The sequence below is a fragment of the Nycticebus coucang genome, chromosome 7 (assembly GCF_027406575.1).
Source record: "Nycticebus coucang isolate mNycCou1 chromosome 7, mNycCou1.pri, whole genome shotgun sequence".
NCBI classification, from domain to species: Eukaryota; Metazoa; Chordata; class Mammalia; order Primates; family Lorisidae; genus Nycticebus; species Nycticebus coucang.
In genome coordinates, this window is record NC_069786.1 from 8,359,682 (window position 1) to 8,379,391 (window position 19,710).

Consider the following 19,710-nt stretch of genomic DNA (forward strand, 5'->3'; position numbering starts at 1 on the left):
GCCTCTGGTATGCTGTGGTCCGTGGAGGCGTGGTAGTTCCCTGGTGGGGCTGCCCCACCCTGCTGGGACCCAAACCTGGGTCCTGAGCTCAGGGATGTTTCTATCAGTGGTCTGCCCTGAGGTGCAGATGGCCCCAATGAGAGCAGAAGATTAAGGAAGGTGATGTGAAAGCAAAAGGTGGGACTTGGTCATCACCGTGAACAGTAACCATTTATTAATCATTAATTACAGCGTTTGGGAAGGTGGCACCCTGCTGAGAGGAAGGCTGGTGCCATTTGGCTACACCCTCAGTGACCTATTTTCCCCTCACCTCTTGACATTTTGAATGATTTCAAATAACAAAGAAGGTGGAAAATAGATCATGGACACCCATAGGCTCTTAGCCTAGATTCACCTGAAGGTAAGGATTTGTCATCTTTTGTCCTGTGCTCACACTGTTTACACACACACTCATACACATGAACACTTGTGCTTTTCCAAAATATTTGAAAATAGATTGCAGTCATGAGAGTACTGCCCTCCTAAATCTCCAGCTTATATGTTCTAAGATAATATCCTACCACTGCACTCCATTATCATGGCCCCAAAGTGTAACCTCAGTACAAAAACTACTTACTAATCTGTTGCACCCATACGTCCAGGTCCTCCCAGCGAAGTCTCCAGGAGGTTTCTGTAGGCCCAGGACCCCAGGGCACTTCATTAGGCGTCTCCTGTCACCTTTAACCAAGGAGGATCTCACTTATCCCATCCACCCCCTCCTTTTTCCATCTTTCTTAGCATTGACATTTTTGGCTAATATAGGCCCATTGTCTGACAAGGTCTGCCACATCTGTTTCCTAGTGATCAGATTTACTTAAACATCTCGGACACAAACAGCCACAGGTGAGGTGGCACAACCCAGTGGACCTTGTGTCCTCCCCTAACTGTCTTGAGAGAAGGAGCCTGCCTGGCCCCTGCAGAACCCCAGCAAAGGGGAGGTCACCTGCTGGCTAGTTCCTGTGACCCAGGGGCAAAAGCCAGCCAGCACTTCCTGGTGTCAAGTGTTTCTGGAAGGATCCATGCATGAGCAGGCAGGAGGTGGGGTGTAGCTGCCTGTAAAACCCCCACCCAGAAAAAACCCCCACTCCACCTAGAGAATCATCTGTGACTCTGTGAGTCTGCAGGGAGGGGCAGAGACCAGGGTGTCAGAGGAACTGCATTGTGCAGAGACTCACCCATTCCCTCGGCTTTGGCCTTTCCCTGACCCTTCATTTGGGGGTTAAGCCTGGCTCCTCCCACGGGGAAGCCACGATGGACATGTCCTCCATTTTTTAGTAGCTCTGTTTGGTTCTGCAGGGCCAATGTCATGATCAGAAGTGTAATCAGTCATGAAAATGCATCCCCCAAAACAGGGGTTTTCACCCTGGTTACAGTTGAAGGCCACTCTAAAGTCTACCTGAGCCAAAGACCAGCTTTGGTCCTCCCCAGCCAGCCATCCCTCTGAGGGCTATGCCCCCATCCTGCCTGGTCCCTTGCCCCTCTGGTCCCCTAGGGAGCCCATACCTGGCTTTGCAGTCCCTACACCACCACCACCTCCCTGCCTCATCTCTCCCACCACTACCGTGCCCTCTTCACTCCTGGTGCTCCAGCTCTGACCAGCCACTCCTCCATGCTCAGGTGGGTCTGCTCGGCCTGCTCCCTACTGCTTTGCCAGTCTTCACCACAGAGGCGTGGAGCCAGCGCTTCTCCTCACAACCTGCTCTGAACACTCTCCCTGGGTGTGGTCTCACATGCCTGGCTTAGGGTCTCTGGTCCCCTCCCAACAGGAGCCATCCTCACTCAGCCCAACCCAGCAAGAGTAGGCTCCCCAAGTTCCCCCTGGGAGTGTGTACCTGGTCTTGGGGACCTTCAAAGGGGCACATGATCCATCCATGACAAAGGAATCCTCTTCCCAGGAGGTCCTCAGCTCAGAGGTACAAGGGGACCCTACCAGGGGAAGCCTGGTCCCCAGAATGCCCCCAAACTTCTCCAGGGGCAGCTCTAGACTGTCGGCTGCCATTGGCTCTTGTACCCATTTCCTTCCCCGTAAAATAGGAAGGGAGAGGAAGACAGGCTTTCATCCCAGCCCCACCCCTGTCCTCAGAGGCCATCTCCAGCTCAGCCCTGGGAGGGCCTGCCCAAAGCAGAGTCCTGGCCCTGCCTCGGCCACTGCCCAGCAAAACCACATGGCCCAGCCCAGTGGGAACTCCCAGGGACTGTCCACCAAAGGGCCAGGACAGTTTTCCTTCCACCTCCACTGGCCAGTGCTATCTCATTCCCTGGAGCACAGTTGGAAGGGTCCCCCATCCCCCTACTCTCCACCTGGCCCAGATGCCTGCCGCCTCCAACTTGGCCCCCACAAGACTGTTGCCAGCTTAGCCCACCCAGCCTGAGGCTTCTCAACCCTCACCCCAGGCTTCAGGGAACCTGGTTCCCAGAGCAGACCCAAAGGAGGGTCCGAGTTTACACAGCACTGCCCAGACGTACCCAGAACATGCTCCTTCTCAAGAAATGACCACATCTCTGAAGCGTGATTTACATTTTTTAAAACTCGTCCATTTAAGTCAACTGTCCCTCCTGGTTTGAAATAATCTGTTAAGATACCCCAACCTCCTCCACTTCCCCTTTTCTCTGGGTGTCATCAGGGCACTCAAATGTGACCTGCTGCTACCTCATCTAGAAGGCCATCAGCCTTGGCCAGGACCACCAGCCTCTGTCCTCACCAGCCCCACTGCCGGAGTATCCATCCAGGGCGGCTGGAACTTGGGGTCTTTTTCTTAGCACAGGTGAGGCACATAGCCTCCTCCTGAGGACTGAGCTCAGCCCCCAGCCTGTAGTCAGCAGGTGCCCCTTGCACCCCAGGGTAAGAGGCCTGCTCTCTGAACTTGCCACTCTGCCTGTCTCCTCCACGGCAGACACTCATCCACAGGGGCTGCAAGCAGAGGCTCCATGGCCCATCTCTGCCAGTGCCCAGCCCTGCCAAAGGCCATGGGCATGCAGCACTGAGGCCTGGCGTCTTCCCCTTCACCTGTGCCCTCAGTCACCCACACCCCGCCTTCTGGTTATCCCCTGCAATGGGGTATCCTCCCTGCCCCCATCCTTCTGCCCTACTCTGTGGCCCCTCCAAACCCTGTGATTTCTATGTGCAAGGAAGTCTGGGGACTTTGGAAAACACTTTTCTTTCTCAAACAAAAAGCTAAGCATTCAAGCAAGGCTCTCCGAGACTCCAGGGAGTCGGCTGGGAGCCCACGGCGCCAGCTCAGCAATGCTTCTTTGTTCCCAGTGGTGCCCACCCTGCTCCAAAAGCCACGATGGCCTGGATTCCAACCCCAGGAGCTCCAGGCAATATGGAGCCGAGTGCTTTCCCTGCTCCCCCCCCCACCCCCCCAGGGTGCGGCCATGGTGTGACAAAGCCTTGCGCACAGGAAGAGCTTGAAGGGGCCCTTGGTTCTGGCAATAAAGGCTTCTAGAGGCACTGGGCATCCATCTAACAAAGGGCTGCCTGTATAACCCGCACGTGATTCTTTAGGAAGCAGTTTAAAGCATGCCTGGCCTTGTGTGTCTGGAGTATGTTGAGAGGTGCTGCGTGGGGAGTGGCTTGAAGTCTGCCAGTTTGCAGCTGACACCCCACAAAGGAAGTGATGTTTCCACTTCAAAGAAGTTGACATTCAGACATCAATGCAAGTCCTGCTATTTGTCCCTGGATAGCTCTTCTCCTCTCTCTCCTTAGTAGTAGAATCTCCGTATATCAGTGGGAACACAGCTAGGCAGGATCAAGATTACACTTCCTGCCTAGGCCCCCTTACAATAAGATGTGCCTTCAACCACCATCCTCTGGCTAACAGGACACAAAAGGAGATGACACTTGTATTGGGAAATGATCCTGAAAGAGAAGCAACAGGCTCTTCCTCTCTTTCTCCTCCTAATGGCTAGAATGAGGATATGATAGCTAGAATTCAAGCAGCCATTTTGGACCATGAAATAAAATCATGTGTTGAGGATGGCAGAGTAACAAGACAGGTCCCTGATGATTGTGGAACAACCCTACCAGCTTTGGGCTGCCTTAAGACTTCATCCAAGTAAGAGAGAAGTAAGTATGCACCTGTTTAAGCCACTATTGCTTGGGGTTTCTGGCACCCTGAACTAAACCTGTTAACAGTGGTGGACCACAGGGTTTGGCCACTAAAGATCAAATTGCTGTGAAGAAAACACAGCTGGAGGCTCTAGCACAAGTCACACTTACGCTTCACCAACTGCTTGAGATGTGGCAAAGACTGCCCACCTGCTGTTCCCGGCCCCATTTATGTGGAAGCATTAAAAGCATTTATGTGGAAGCATAGAGTGAGAAGGGAACTCTTTACTTTTGAACCTTTTGACTTTATGTGGAAACATAGAGTGAGCAGGGAACTCTTTCCTTTTGAACCTTTTGACTTTTGAAACATGTATTCAAAACATAAATAGCTGGAAATAAAAACAAAAGTGAAATGTTAAACTCTAAATTCATGATGATGATTTTCCAAAATCAAAAGACAGGGAGGAAGAATAAGGGAACATCAACTTTATCTGTAACATTTTACATATTTTAATTAGAAAATAAGACAGACAAGGGAACAACTGTCATGTCTGGGTGACAGGTAATAGGTATGCTTAAATGTTGATAAATAAAAATGTACAAATACATTAGTTAATATTTATAAGTAATTCATTTATATTCAAATATTTTATGGAACTATATAACACATTAATAATATATAAACAACATAATAAATCATAAGTACATAATAAAAGTCCACATTATTGTTTGTATTTTCTGTATTGTTTTATGTGTCTCACAATAAAATTATAATTTGGAAAAGCCTGTCTGTGAGGCAAGTGCAAAGGCTAAGGCTAAAACTCAAGCTTCAAGCTCCTGAAATGCAAGGCACCCCGACACTGACAGCCAGGTCTAAGAACTTCTAGGTCATGGGCAGAGGACCCAAGCTGGACGAGAACACCTCAAGCTAAGCAACAAGGGGCTTTGAGCACCTATTTCAAGTCATTCTGATAGATAAATCATATAGCAATAGTGATGCCAGTTCTTGCCCCCCAGGGTGGGCCCAACCCTCCTCACACATCTGTGTCTCCTTCACCAGTGCCCTCCTGAGAGGCCTCAGGTGCCAAGACAGGGTGCCACCGCCCTACCACATGCAGCACTGTCAGTATGAGGGGACTTCCACTGGGTGACTACGTGCTGACATGGGGCCAGACAGGCTACTGTGTGTGTCTGTCCAGCATCTTTGTGGACAGTTCCTGACTCCATGCCACAATGATTGGCCATGTTATAGGCACATGACCCAATCAGAGCCAATCAGATCAGTGCCCCCAAGATTTTCTTAGAGAAACTTAGAGCAAGCAGCACTTCCTCCTCTGTCACAAGCTCCAAGGCAGTGCACTAGAGCCCTTTGGAGCCACATCACCTGGCTTTGGAGAAGGAGTCAGGAGGGTGAAGGTGCCACCCTGGATGCAGGTACCCCTGAGGCCTGTGCCTCCCCACCTTCCCTCTGTCTGGCTACATGTTATTGTCGTGGGTAAGCTACTTGGCTCTAGAGTTCTACCACTGGGATATGCCTGGTACAGGGCCTCAAGGCAAAGTGAGGAGGCCCCTAAAGGCTCTACCTGCCCGCTAGGGCTGTCTGTCATTCTGCCTTGTCAAGAACCTTTTCTCCAGTGCAAAGAACTCAGAAGCCAATGGACTGGAATTCTTTCCAACCTCTCTTGGCAAAATGTCATTTCAAGAGGCTGAATTCCAGAATCAGTCTCTACCCATTCTCCTCTCTACAACTGGACACCCTCCCTGGTTTCCTCAGAGTCACACCAACAAACCAAACTGGGGTGCTGTGTTTTCCTGCAGTCAGTTATACTGATTTCAGCTCTGATATGCAATGTTTCCTTCTTCTTGTTTGCTTTGGGTTTATCTTACTCTTTCTTTTTTTCCCTAGATTGTTGAGGTTGGAGCTTAGATTATTAATTTTAAATGTCTGCTTTTCACCCATATAAGCAATTTCATGCTATGTATTTCCCTCTTAACACATCTTTAGCTCTGGTCCTTTAGCTGTATTTAATGCTACATTTTCATTTAGTTCACTTTACATTTTCATTTCATTTGTGACTTCCTCTTTGACTCATGGGTTACTTAGAAGGGTATTTGGTTCCCAAAAGTTTAGAAATTTTCCTGTTATCTTTCTGTTACTGGTTTCTAGTTTTATTCCATTGTGGTCAGAGAGCACACCCTTTAAATTTGTTAAGATTTATTTTATTGCCCAGCATTTGTTTATCTTGATATATGTTCCATAGGCACTTGAAAAGAATGTGTATGCTGGTGTTGGGTGGAGTGTTCCATAAGTGCCAATTAAGTCTGTGGTTGTTGAATTCTTCTATATCCTTACCAATTTCTGTTTAGTTGTTCTATTGATTCTTGAGAGAAGGACATTGAAGTCTCCAACTATAATTGGGTATTTGTCTATAAGTGCCAATTAAGTCTGTGGTTGTTGAATTCTTCTATATCCTTACCAATTTCTGTTTAGTTGTTCTATTGATTCTTGAGAGAAGGACATTGAAGTCTCCAACTATAATTGGGTATTTGTCTATTTCTTTGTTCAGTTTTGTTTCACGTATTTTAAAACTATCTTGTCATATATATGTATGTATGTGTGTATCTATGTATATGATTGAAACATCTCCCTGGTAGACTTTGACCATTTTAATATTATAAATTGTCCCTCACTGTCCCTGGTAATTATTTTTGTTCTGAAGTCTACTTTCTGATAAGCCACTCCTGCTTTCTTCTAATGTTTGCCTATATTGTTTTATTTGAAGTGAGCATAGGCAGCATAGAAATGAGGCATGTTTTAATTCTCCAAATCTTTGTCTTTTAATTGGTATTTATACCATTTACATTTAATACAATTACTGATATGTTAGGTAGGGCTAAGTCTGACATTTACATTTTTATTTTCTCTTTGTTCTTTTTCATTTTTCTGTTTTCTTTTTCTTGCCTTGCTGTGGAATGTTTGAACATTTTTTTAGAATTCCATTTTTATTTATCTGTAGTGTTTGGGGGTATATCTCTATGTATAGCTTTTCAATGGTTGTTCTAGTGTTACATTATATGTATACATTATATGTGTGAAATTTGTCACAGTCTATTAATGTCATCATTTTATCAGTTCGAGTGAAGTATAAAAACCTTACCTCCTTTTATGTTTCTTTTCCCTCCCAATTTATAACTACCTTAATATTTCTTCTGTATATATAACATCAATATTATAATTTTTGCTTCAATAATCAGATGTAATTTGGAAAACTCAAGAAGAGAAGGAAGGCCTATTATATTCACCTATCTTTTTGTTTGGCCACGTTCTTTCCTCCTTCTGGGTATTTCAGGTTCTTTCTTTTATTGTTTCTTTCCAGTTCAGAGTCCTCTCTGCAGCAAATCTTTTTTTCCCCCTCTGTTGCCCAGGCTGGAGTACAGTGGTACAAATATAGCTCACTGTAGCCTCAAACTCCTGGGCTCAAGTTGTCCTACTTCAATCTCCCAACTAGCTGGGACTACTGGTTCATGGTACCACACCTAGATAATTGGGTTTTTTATTTTATGTAGAGATGGGGTCTCATTATATTGCCCAGGTTGATCTCAAATTCTTGGCCTCCAGTGATCTTCTTGCCTCAGTCTCCCAAAGTGCTGGAATTATAGGAGTGAGCCACCATGTCCAGCCTAGCCATTCTTTTAAGGTAGGGGTTCTGGTAACAACTTCTATTCTACCCCAGCTCCTCCGTACCAGCTTTGCAGGTAAGACACTTACTCTCCCCGAGCATGTGTTTCTACTGTAAATCACAGGCTCACAGTGGATCTGAGGTCGCAAGTCATGGTTGGAGGGATCTCCCAAAGAGGCCACATCTGAAAGTCTAGTTGCGCACGTTGTACCTTTATATCCTCAGATCCTTGCTCAGAGTCTGCTTCCAGAATCAAAAACTGGCAGCCATTGGAAGCCCTTCCCATGCTGCTGCTCCCTTGCCAGAGTCCACAGGCTGTGGAGGAAGCAGGCCTCCCTCACACGTCAGCCTGGGGCCCAGCCACAAGACAACCAGGGCTCTGGTACTGCCAAGTGTGACAGCTTCTCCTTACTCTGGGACTAGGACAGACAAGAGCCTCTTGGGATGTTCTCTGCTCTCTGCTGCATCACAAAAGGCCCCTTCTTCACCCCAACTTACCGGGCCAGGTCCCAAATAAAGGGTAAAGGGTATGTGGGGGGGAGAGGGGGGTAAAAAAAATCTAGTTATGCCTGCTGGATTCCTACCCTCCAGCCTGTCTAGCTGAGAAGACATTCTCTTGGGAGGGAAAACCGCAGGCGGAAGGTTCATGCTGTGCGTGGCACATGCTACATACGTGCACATGTTCTATTCTCACATGCTGCACAGGCCTTGTGCTGTGTGCCCCATATAGCTGTCCGTCATATGTTACCTGCTATACATATTATATGCTATGTGTTACTGGCTATCCAGGCATATTTCCATTACTTGTTACTGTGACGTGTGTGTTACATGCTAAACATGTGGACATGCCATGTGTTACATGCTTTACATGTTATATACAGTGTATGTTTGTTACACGCTATATATATTGTGTGCTCTGCATATCATGCACCCTCCGTGTTGCATGTGACTCTTCACAGGCACCATCTGGCCTCCCTAGAAGGGGAATTGCTGGCCTTGTCTCTAACTCTGAGCTGCCTCTGGACCCAAAACTGCCTGCCAAGCTGCTGCTGAGAGTTCCCAGGCCAGGCCCAGCTCCCTTTAGATGAGAGGCCGCCTGTGATGCTAGTGGGCTCTGGCCAGGGCACAGCCGGCAGCAGGGGACCTTTGTTCTTTAAATCTGTTTTATTTGAATGTATCATGATTTGTTTATCCATTTCCTATTGTTGGACATTAGGTTGTTTTGAGTTTTACCTATTTGTAAATAAAATTGCTATGAAATTCTTTGTTTAGACCTATGTTTTCATTCTTCTTGGGTAAATAAGAAAGAATTTCTAGATCATATGAAAGTGCATTTTAACTTCATAGCAAACTTCCAGTTTCCCCCCAGTATCCTACACCCTTGCCAGCTTTTTTTGACATCAGTCTTATCAGTTTTAGTCAGTCTAGGTGAGTAGTGTGATTTTATTGCAATTTTTAAATTTTATTACTCAGATAAGTAACAATGTTGAGCACTATTTCATATGGTGTGGGCCACCTGGATATCTTTTTGTGATTTATGTCTTTTGCTCATTTTTTAAAGATTATTTTTAACTAGTGTATTTAGACCATGGCATTCAAAGTGGATATTGGCAAAGTTGGACCAACATTTACCATATTTGTTACCATTTTCTGTTAACTGCCCTAGTTCTTTGTTCCTATTTTTCTCTTCCACTCTTTTTCTATCATCTGTGGTTTTAATTGAGATTTTTTTTACTCTATTTTCTCTCCTTTGTTAGAATTTCAATTGTATCCTTTTTAAAAACTTTTTTTAGTGGTTGCCATAGAGTTTGCAATATATATTTACACCTGATCCAAGTCCACCTTCAAATAACCCTATCCTGCTTCATGGGCAGTGTGAGCACCTTGTCACAAAGTGATCAACACTGCTTAGCCCTACTGTGTGCTCACTCCTGACGCACACCCTTGCCGTCATTCATAGCAGGGGTGTATGTGAGTATGAAGTGTGTAGCTGTTATCTGTTAGGTTAGAAGTAAGAAAAATAAAAGTTGTTTGTTTTTTTGTTTTTGTTGTTTTTTTTTGAGACAGAACCTCAAGATGTCACCCTGGGTAGAGTGCTGTGGCGTCCCAGCTCACAGCAACCTCCAACTCCTGGGCTCAAGCGATTCTCTTGCCTCAGCCTCCCAAGTAGCTGGAACTACAGGCACCCGCCACAATTCCAAGCTTTTTTTTTTTTTTTTTTGGTTGTAGTTGTCATTGTTGTTTGGCGGGCCCAGGCTGGATTCAAACCCGCCAATTCTGGTGTATATGTGGCTGGCGCCTTAGCTGCTTGAACCACAGGCGCCGAGCCTAAAAGTTTTTATTCAACTTTCATTTTCTTTCTTTTCTGTACTTCCTTTCTTTATGTAGATCTGAATTTCTAACCCATATTATTTTCCTTCTCTCTGAAGACTACTTTTAACATTTCTGACAGCTCTACATGCATAGATATCATATTCCCTCATTTTTTGCCTGAGAAGGTCTTTATTTCTCTGTCATTTATGAAGGATAATTTCACGGGCCATAGAGTCCTGGGCTGATGGGTTTATTCAACACTAAATATTTCACTCCACTCTCTTCTTGTTTGCATGGTTTCTAAGAAGTCAGAGCAATTATGAACTTTGTTCCATATAGGTAAAGTGTTATTTTTTTAAACCTCAGACTTCCTTCAGAAATATTCTCTCTGATTTTCCGTAGTTTGAAAATGATACGCCTGGGTGTGAGGATGGGGGTACTTTTTGGCATTTATCCTGCGTGGTGTTCTCTGAGCCGCCTGCATCTGCGATGTCTGACATTAATCTGGGGGGAAATTCCGTCATTATTGTTTCCATTATTTCTTCTTTCTTCTCTTTTTGGTGTTCCCATCACACATACGTTACAGCTCTTACAATTGACCCACAGTCCTTGGATATTCTGTGCTGTGGGATTTTTGTCTTCAGTTTTTGTTCTCTTTGCTTTTCAGCTTTGGAGATTTCCATTGATATACATACGTAAGCTCAGAGATGCCTTCCGCAGCGTCTCCAGTCTACTAATGAGTTTATCGGGGCATTCTTCCTTCCCGTTACAGTGCTTGTGATCTTGAGCATTTCTTTTTGATTCTCTCTTAGGATTTTCACCTTTCTGCTTATATTCCGCATCTGTTTTTTTCATGCTATCTGCTGTATCCATTAGAGTCCTTAGCATATTCATCATAACTGCTTTAAATTCCTGGTCTGATCGTTCCAACATTCCTACAACGTCTGCTTCTCCTGCCTACTCTGCCTCTTCAAATTGTGTTTTTTGCCTCTGGGATGCCTTGTATGTTTTTCCTGCTAGCTGCCTCTGGGATGCCTTGTATGTTTTTCCTGCTAGCTGGGCACGGAGTGCCACGTGAAAGGACCTGTTGTAAATGGGCCTTTGGTGGTGAGACAGTGGTGATGCCTCAGGGAGGGGACGTGCTCCACTAGGACTGGGTCTCTTTGTGAGCCTATCCCTCTGCGAGCATCACAAGTGCTTCTGCAGTTTTTATCCTCTCCCTCAGGGGGGACAGGGTGGGTACCAAGGGCTAGAGGTGCCAATAATACCCCAGCATCTTAGGCTCTGGCGACTAGTTCCTTGGGAGGGCAGGTCCTGTGGTGTGTTTCAGAATGGTTCCTCTTCCACTCCCTGTGATGGAAGCGACGGGGATTTTTCTCTGATATTTACAGTGGGATCCTGCTCAAGGTCCTGGAGGTAAATTTCACAATATTGTGCCCCTCATGACTGCGTCCCCCGGAGTTTTTAACTCTCAGACTCCACATTTGTCTCCACTTATTTGTCAAGAATAGTTCAGGTCTTCCTGCCCCATACTGGATCCAGTGTGGGCTTCTGTTCTTGTGTCTCTGCCCCGCTAAGCTGGGACTCCCTGCATTTGCCCGCCGTCTCTCCAATGCCAGGGGCAACAGTTTGCCCTGTTTCCTCACCTCTCTTATGCTTACAAGAAGAGTTGCTGGTTTCTCAGTCTGTTCAACTTTTCACTTTGTTTGTTTGTTCGTTTGTTTGTTTGAGACAGGGTCTCATTTTGTCACCCCGGGTAGAATTCTGTGGCATCACAGTTCACGACAACCTCAAACTCTTGGGCATAAGTGATTCTCTTGCCTCAGCCTCCCATAAATAGCTGGGACTACAGGAGTCCTCCACAACGCCAGCTATTTTTAGAGACAGGGTTTTGCTCTGGCTCAGGCTGGTCTCAAACCCATGAGCTCAGGCAATCCACCAGCCTTAGCCTCCCAGCGTGCTGGGATTACAGGCATGGGCCACCGCGCCCAGCCTTCATTTGTTGTTAGGATGGAATGGCGACTTCCAAACGCTTTACACGAGGAACCAGAAACTGGAAGTCCCATTTCCTCCTTTGCTCATTAAAAAAAATTAGGTTATTTGTCTTTTTCTTAATTTGTAGTTATTCTTTAAATATTCTTGTTAGGAATATTTTGTCACATGTGTGTTTTCTGAGTAGCTTCTCCCAGTTTTTGGCTTCTTGATTCTTTTTTTTTTAAACCAGAGTCTCACCTTGGGTATAGTGCGCTGCATCATAGCTCTCATCAACCTCAAACTCTTGGGCTCGGGTGATCCTTTTGCCTCAGTCTCTCAAGTAGCTGGAACTACAGGTGCCCACCACAATGCCCAGTTAGTTTTTCTATTTTCAGTAGAGACGGGGTCTTACTCTTGCTCAGGCTGGTCTCAAACTCCTGAGCTCAAGCAGTCCACCTGCCTCAGACTCCCAAAGTGCTAGGATTACAGGGGTGAGCCACTGTGCCCAGCCTCTTCATGAACTTTGATGAAGAGAAGCTTTCAATTTTAATAAAGGCTAAATTATTCGAATTTGTTTATTTAAGGTGAGTGCTTTTGTGTCTTTTTGGCCAATGAAATGTAAGCTTAAATGTTATACAATATTTCCAGGAAGCCTCCTTAAATAAAAAAAAGGAGAACCGACCAGGTGCCGTGACTCAAGCCTATAATCTCAGTGCTTTGGAAGGCTGAGGTAGGAGGATTGCTTGTGGCCAGAAGTTCAAGACCAGCCTGGGCAACATAGTGGAACCCTTTTTCTACCAAAAAAAAATTATCTTGGTGTAGTGGCATGCACTTTTAGCCCCAGCTACTACAGAGTCTGTGGCGGGAAGCTCACTAAAGCCCAGGAGTTCAAGGCTGTAGTAAGCTGTGTATGATTGCACCACTGCACCCCAGCCTGGGTGACAGCAAGATCCTGTCTCAAAAAAGCCCTTACCAAAGCCATATTTCAGGGGTTGGCAAACTATAACCCACAGCCTGTTTGGAGAAATATGTTTTATTGGGACACAGCCACACATTTGTTTGCAGTCATCCAAGGCCACTTGCATGCATGAGCCACCAACAGGTGGCACTAGGCTGTCAGCCACATGCATGCTCCACTTTGGAACAGGGGTTCCCCAGCCCAGCTGAGCCCTTCCCACAGGCATAATGCATGTATTGTTGTTTCATACCATGATGTTTTGCAACAGAACTGCCCGTAATCTCATTCTGCCATACATGTGTGTGAATATATGTATGTATGTAACGCCTTATAGAAATGCATAAATGTGGACTTCATTTTTTTTTCTTTTCCTTATTTGGCTCCCCACTTCCCTTCCTCTCCTATTGACGTCTTATCTTCCACATATCCTATATCATAACTTAATTTGCATTCCATGCATTCTCCATATTTGTCCTACATACTCATGTGTAATAATAATCAAGCACGTACATGCACATTGCTACATGTGTAGAGAGAGGTATTTGGTTAGTTCGCTTTACAAAGCGGGATCTTGTTTCACCTACTTTTCTGCATCTTGATTTCTCCCTCGGTGATGCCTCGTAGACACTGCCATGAAGTCCACTACTCAAGCCCTCGCTGGAGCTTTTCCACGACTAAGTACTATTTCATGATGCAGATAACCGTAATTTACTTAACCAGCGCTCAGTGATGGGCAGCCCTTTGTTACCAGTTTGGGGCCCCTGGTAATGACCCTGCACACATGGCCTGACCTACATGTACTTTATTCTATGTCCTGTGCCCAGATAGAGGACAGCAGCATGTTAAATTTTAACAGATGCTGCCCAACTGCCTGCCAGGTGGCCTGATATGAAGCCCTGGGAAGACCTGAGCTGCTTCTTGCTGTGAACACAGGACCGTAAGGCTGTGCAGGGCCGTCACCAGTGCATCCGGTCCAGCATGCTCTAGGCCCCCACAGGTTTGTTACAGCTCAGTACAAGGCCTTTGACAAATCCACGTCCTACTGTTTCTCCAACTTTTCTCAGGCCCAACTAAACTCCATCAGCTGACCAACACTGCCCAGGTGTAGATAAAAATCACACCTGAATTCCCCTTTTGAGTTTTACTTTCAGAGAAGAAATGCTGCCCACCCATCAGTCATCCAGCAGGAGGACATTGGGCAGCTTGCGTGTCCACCCCTGCCCAGTCCTGGTGACACCAGGCCCCTCTTGGCATACTGCTTGTCCAAAGGGAACCACCAAATCAACACACTCCTGTGCCTCCTCCAGGAACACGGCGGGCTTTTTTTTTGTTTGGTGGGGAGGGACATCAGAGGTTCCCAAATTCTCTGTTCATGGAGCCCTTGGTGTCTTGGAAATTTTCCAGGCATCATGTGTCAAAGGAAACACCCAGCAGGTCCATTAATCATTAGGTCCAAACCACTCAACACGAATGTATATGCTAATAATAACTTGGTGTTTGAGAAAGTGATACACCAACGCTGAAAGAAAACTATTGCAACTGCCTGACTCGTTAGAAGAAAGAAAAGGAAACTCGCTCTATTTCGACTTTTTTTTTTTTGTTTATTGTCTTTTTTTGAGACAGGGTTATTGGGCTGGAGCACATTGGTGTCATCAAAGTTCACAGCAACCTCAAACTCCCAGGCTCAAATGATCCTCCCACTTCAGCCTCTTGAGTAGTTGAGACTACAGGCGTGAGCCACGACACCTGGCTAATTTTCTTTATTTTCTGTAGAGACAGAGCCTATGTTGCCCAGGCTGGTTTCCAACCCCTGGCTTCAAGCGATCCTCCCGCCTCGGCCTTCTGAAGTGCTTCAGTTACAGGCGTGAGACACTGCGCCCGGCCTCATTTCATTCTTAAATACCTGGAGTTATTTAATAACAGTATGGAAAGGCTGCTGCTGAGCTCGGCGGTGCTTCTCAAACCCGCCCGCCCTCACTGCCTGCTTGGCACGGTTTCCAGGACAGCAGAAGGGCTGCAGCGTCCCCACCAGAGCCTGCCATGGGGGGCAGCAGTGCCCATGGCGTCCAGGAGGGGGCTCCCTGCTCCCCTGGGACTAGAGCCCTGCAACCCAGGGGTCCGCGGCCCCTAGCTCCTAACCGGGAAGCAGCCCGGCCTCTACCGCTGCCCCCGGTCCCCTGGCCCTGTCACCCCAACTCGAGCCAAAGGGGTCAGGAAGGGGTGGAACTCGAGGCTGGAAGCAGAGGCGGGTCACCCCAGGAGAGACCACAGGCGCTGGAGTCGGTCCTGCAGGAACCCCACGCTGGACAGTCCCACGACCGTGGCTCGGCCGCGGAGAACGTGGGCAGAAGCAATAGGTGGCGTGGCGCCTAGGCGGGACGCGCGCTGGCCCGGGCCGCAGCAGAGAGCGGACCCAAACGGGCCGCGGGGACAGCCCGAAGCCGAGAGTCCTAAGCCACTTGACACGGAAGTCAGGGCCAGCCGCGGGCCAGCCGCGAGCCGGGTGTGATTCTTCGGCCGCCCCCTGGAGCCAGGGCCGGGCCCCAGGTCTGTGTGCAGCCCCAGGGCGCCCAGGGCCGAGACGCCGCTCACGCAGCTGCGGGACACAGGAGACATTCTATAAAGACGTCTAGAAGAAAAGGGCATCGCACAAAAAAGGATACGAAAAATAGCTTTCATACTATTTTTGAAGTTGTAACAGCTATTTTTCGTTTCTGCACCTTTTAGATTTTCTATACTATGTAGGCATCGTTAGAAAAACCTCTTAAAGCAGAAACTGGCTGGCAAAGGCCCGCGGTCCCCCCACACAATGAGGGCTGAGGACATGGTGGGGGGGAGGGTCCCGCTCCAGCGCCCGCAGCTCCGGGCGAGATTCGCCCGCGGCGCTGAGAACGGACCGGGAGAGTGGGGGCAGCGGCGCCGCCAGCGCCACCCGCGCCACCCGTGGCCGGATAACCTCACCCACCGTCCGAGCCCGAACGCACAGGGCCCATTTTGCAGACAGAACCGCCGCCGGGCAGGGGCCAGCGTGGCTGCACCAGAGGCGGCGACAGCGCGGGGGAGGGGAGACCGATGCTCCGGCGCGGGGCGCGGGCGCCACCTGCCGGCCACGCCCTGCGCGGTCCCGCCTCCCCACGCCGCGCTGCGGGAGCTCGCCGGGGACCGAGGACGCTGTCCCCGCCCCCCACCTGCTATTGCTGGGTGGGAGAAGGTCTTCGGGACCCAGACCCGAACAAAAAGTTATTTGCCACGACACTGAAAGTACAAGGAAAATCTGGATAAATTAAACCGCCTCAAAAATGAAAACTTTTGCTCCATGAAGGAAGCAGAGGATAAAAAGACAATCTCCAGACTGGCAAAAAACATTTGCAGACCACGTATCCTAAAAAAAGGACTTGTATCTAGATATAAATAATACTCAAAAATTCAACAGTAAAAAGCAAATAACAACAACAAACCCCGCAAAGCAATTTGAAAATGGGTAAACATTGTGAACAGACATTTCACTGAAGGGAAGTACCGTGGTTTGAACATTTCCTCCAAAACTCTTGTTGAAAATTAATCCCCAGTGTGAAAATATTGAGAGGGGGACCTTTAACAGGTGAGTGGATCTAAACTAAAAATAGTGACAACACCTAATGCTGGCAGGGAAGCGAAGAAACTGGAGTCTCTTACGTTTCTGATGGGAATGGAAAACAGTATATCCAGTCTGGAAAATAGTTTGATTGTTTCTTATAAACCTGAACATCTACTTGTAAAACAACCCAGCAGTTAAAGTCTTGGACTTTTACCCCAAAGAAATGAAACCTTATGTTCACACAAACATCTGGATGTTCACAAATGTTCATCCAACTTTATTCATAATATTAAAAAACTGAAAACAATCAAAATTTCCTTTGGTGGGTGAAAGGTTTACATTGCCTGGCACATCATACAATGGAGTACTACTAAGAAAAAAAAAAGAAACCAACAATTGGTAAGCCTAACTTGGAAGGAGCTCAAGGGAATCACGCTTAGTGGGAAAAAGTCAGTACCGAAAAGTTACATACAGCATGATTCCATTTTCTATCTGACACTGTGTGATAACATTCTGGAAATGACTCTACTATAAAAGTGAAGTACAGGTTCATGGTTGCTAAGAGAAAGGTGCTTGGGGAAGAGCGACTACAAAGGGTAGCCATGGTGATAGGACATTTTTGTGTCTTGATTGTTGTAGTGGTTACATAAATTTATACACGAGATTAAACTGCACAAAGCTACACACACGCGCTCACACACACACATGAGGACATCAAAACAGATTAAAACTGAATAAGGCCTGCAGTCTACTTACCAGTATGTCAGTTTCCTGATTTTGCTGCTGTGCTATAGTTATATAAAATGAGAATGGCTCAGCACATAGCACAGTGGTGACAGTGTCAGCCACATACACCAAGGCTGGCAGGTTCAAATACACACCCCTGGCCAGCTAAACAACAACAACAACAAAAAAAAAAATAGCCGGGTGTTGTGGCAGGCGCCTGTAGTCCCAGCTACTCGGGAGACTGAGGCAAGGGAAGAGCTTAAGCCCAAAAGTTTGAGGTTGCTGTGAGCTGTGACGCCACAGCACTCTACGGAAGGCAACATAGTGAGACCCTGTCTCAAAAAAAAAAAGATGAGAAGATGAGTTAAAGGTGACTGGAACTCTATGTACTCATTTTGCAACTTCACATGAGACTATAGTTATTTTAAAATAAAAATGTGTGTGTGTGTGTTGAGACAGAGTCTCACTCTGTTGCCCAGGCTAGAGTGCCCTGGTGCCAATGTGGGCTCACAGCAACCTCAGACTCCTGGGCTCAAGTGATCCTCCTGCCTCAGCCTCCCACGTAGCCTCTCTCAGCCACCTGCCATAACACCCGGCTCATTTTTCTATTTTTAGTAGAGATGAAGTCTTGTTCTTGCTCAGGCTGGTCTTGAACTCCTGAGCTCAAGGGAACCTCCCACCTCAGCCTCCCAGAGTTCTAGGATTACAGGCATGAGCCACCATGCCAGGCCTACTTTAAAATAAAAAGGTTTTAAAAAGCAAATATTGCAAAAATGAAAAACCAAGGCACAAATAGGGAGAAAATATTTCCAAATCATATACTCAGCAAAGGACTTGTATCTAGAATATATACATAACTCTCATAATAAGAAAAACAGCCCAATTTTTTTAAACAGGGCAACACATTTGAATGGAGACTTCACCAAAAATGACATACACATGGCAAATAACCACATGAGAAAGTATTCTGTGCCACTACTGTTAGGGAAACGTAAATTAAAACCTCAGTGAAAAACTCCTACAAGCCCACTTGACTGGTTTAAGACCAGCCTTAGCAGGTGTTAGCAAAGATGTAGTGAAACTGCTGATGGAAATGAAAAATGGTAAAATTATTTTGCAAACCAAATCCCAAATTTCCATTCCTAACTTTGTATCCAAGAGAAATGAAAACCTACGTCCACACAAAGGCTTGCAGGTGAACATTCACAGCAGCTTTATGTGTCCCAACAGGCTACCAAGATGACTTACCCAGGGTCCCACAGCCAGGGAAGGGTAGGGTTAAATGTTAACACTGGAGTTCCCTTTTACATCATGTTCATAGCTTAGTTTCATCCCCATTTTCATGTGGGTATTTATACCTGCATAAAATGGTGCAGACAGGAAGCAGAATGGGGTTGGGGACAGGCCTGGGAGACAGAGCCTCCAGGCACTGACCCTCCTCCCACATCCAGGCAAACCCTGGGAGCAGCAGAGATATACACCCAGGGGTCCACCCTGCCCAGCTAAGTTGGCAAGGAAGGAGAAGACCCAGAGTCCAGCTTCATTCCTCCCGAGCACCTCCTCCCTACTCCCCCCCACCTGAGCCAGACATCATTTCTCTCATCAAATTAGCAAACAATATTTTTTGTTTCTTTTTTTTTTTTGAGACAGAGTCTTAAGCTGTTGCCCTGGGTAGAGTGCAGTGGCGTCATAGCTCACAGCAACCTCAAACTCTTCAAGCTTAAGAGATTCTCTTGCCTCAGCCTCCCAAGTCGCTGGGACTACAGGCACCTGCCGTAACGCCTGGCTAGTTTTTGGTTGCAGTTGTCGTTGTTTTAGCTGGCCTGGGCAAACCTGTCAGCCTCGGTATATGTGGCCGGTGCCCTACCCACTGAGCTATGGGAGATGCCTGGCAAATAATTTTTAAAAGAGCTGATACCAGGTCTGATGAAAATGTGCGTGTGCACACACACGCACCCACACACTCATACTGCTGGCTCTGGGAGGCATTTTGCAACATCTGTTGTTTTAAAAAACTTAAAAATGTGCAAATCTTTTGACCCATTTCAGAAATTTATCCTAGACAAATGGGTTAGCTGTTTTCTAGAAACTTAGCATTCAATGCAGTATTTATAATATGAAAAAGTAGAAACAATCAAAAATGTTCAACAATAATATAGGAAAATTACTCCCAGCCTCAAATTCCATTTTCAGCTAAGTGTCATCAAGTGTCAACTGGAGTTAAAATACCTTCAGGCATGCAAGGGCTCCAAGATGCCTCCATGCACTCTTGCTTAGGAAGGATGTTCTTTGGCAAAGCAAAGTAGGAATCCAAGAGGGCAGCAGCCAGAATACAGGCTCCACCAGGGGCCAGGTAGAGAGAAGGGCGTGTGATGGGACTGTCCAGAGAGCC

The 19,710-nt window shown here is 46.7% G+C and overlaps 1 protein-coding gene across 1 annotated transcript; it reads right to left on the reverse strand.

Annotated features, from left to right (window-relative positions):
• Positions 1 to 14,602: 14,602 nt before the first annotated feature.
• Positions 14,603 to 19,317, reverse strand: LOC128590460 (uncharacterized). Its single transcript, XM_053597774.1, has 3 exons — positions 19,275 to 19,317; positions 15,981 to 16,212; positions 14,603 to 15,644 (listed from the first exon to the last, which is right to left on the reverse strand). The coding sequence occupies exons 1-3, from the start codon at positions 19,315 to 19,317 to the stop codon at positions 15,266 to 15,268; spliced, it is 654 nt and encodes a 217-aa protein (XP_053453749.1). The 3' UTR covers positions 14,603 to 15,265.
• Between the last annotated feature and the right edge of the window lie 393 nt (positions 19,318 to 19,710).

Excerpts from the sequence above, each read along its gene's own strand:
- LOC128590460 (XM_053597774.1), bottom strand. The coding sequence starts at position 19,317 with ATGTTGCAAAATGCCTCCCAGAGCCAGCAGTATGAGTGTGTGG. Across the intron at positions 16,213-19,274 it reads CCAGCAGTATGAGTGTGTGG|CAATAGCAGGTGGGGGGCGG; the intron begins GTGCGTGTGTGT and ends TCTCCCACCCAG. Across the intron at positions 15,645-15,980 it reads TGTGCGTTCGGGCTCGGACG|ACGTCTTTATAGAATGTCTC; the intron begins GTGGGTGAGGTT and ends CTTTTCTTCTAG.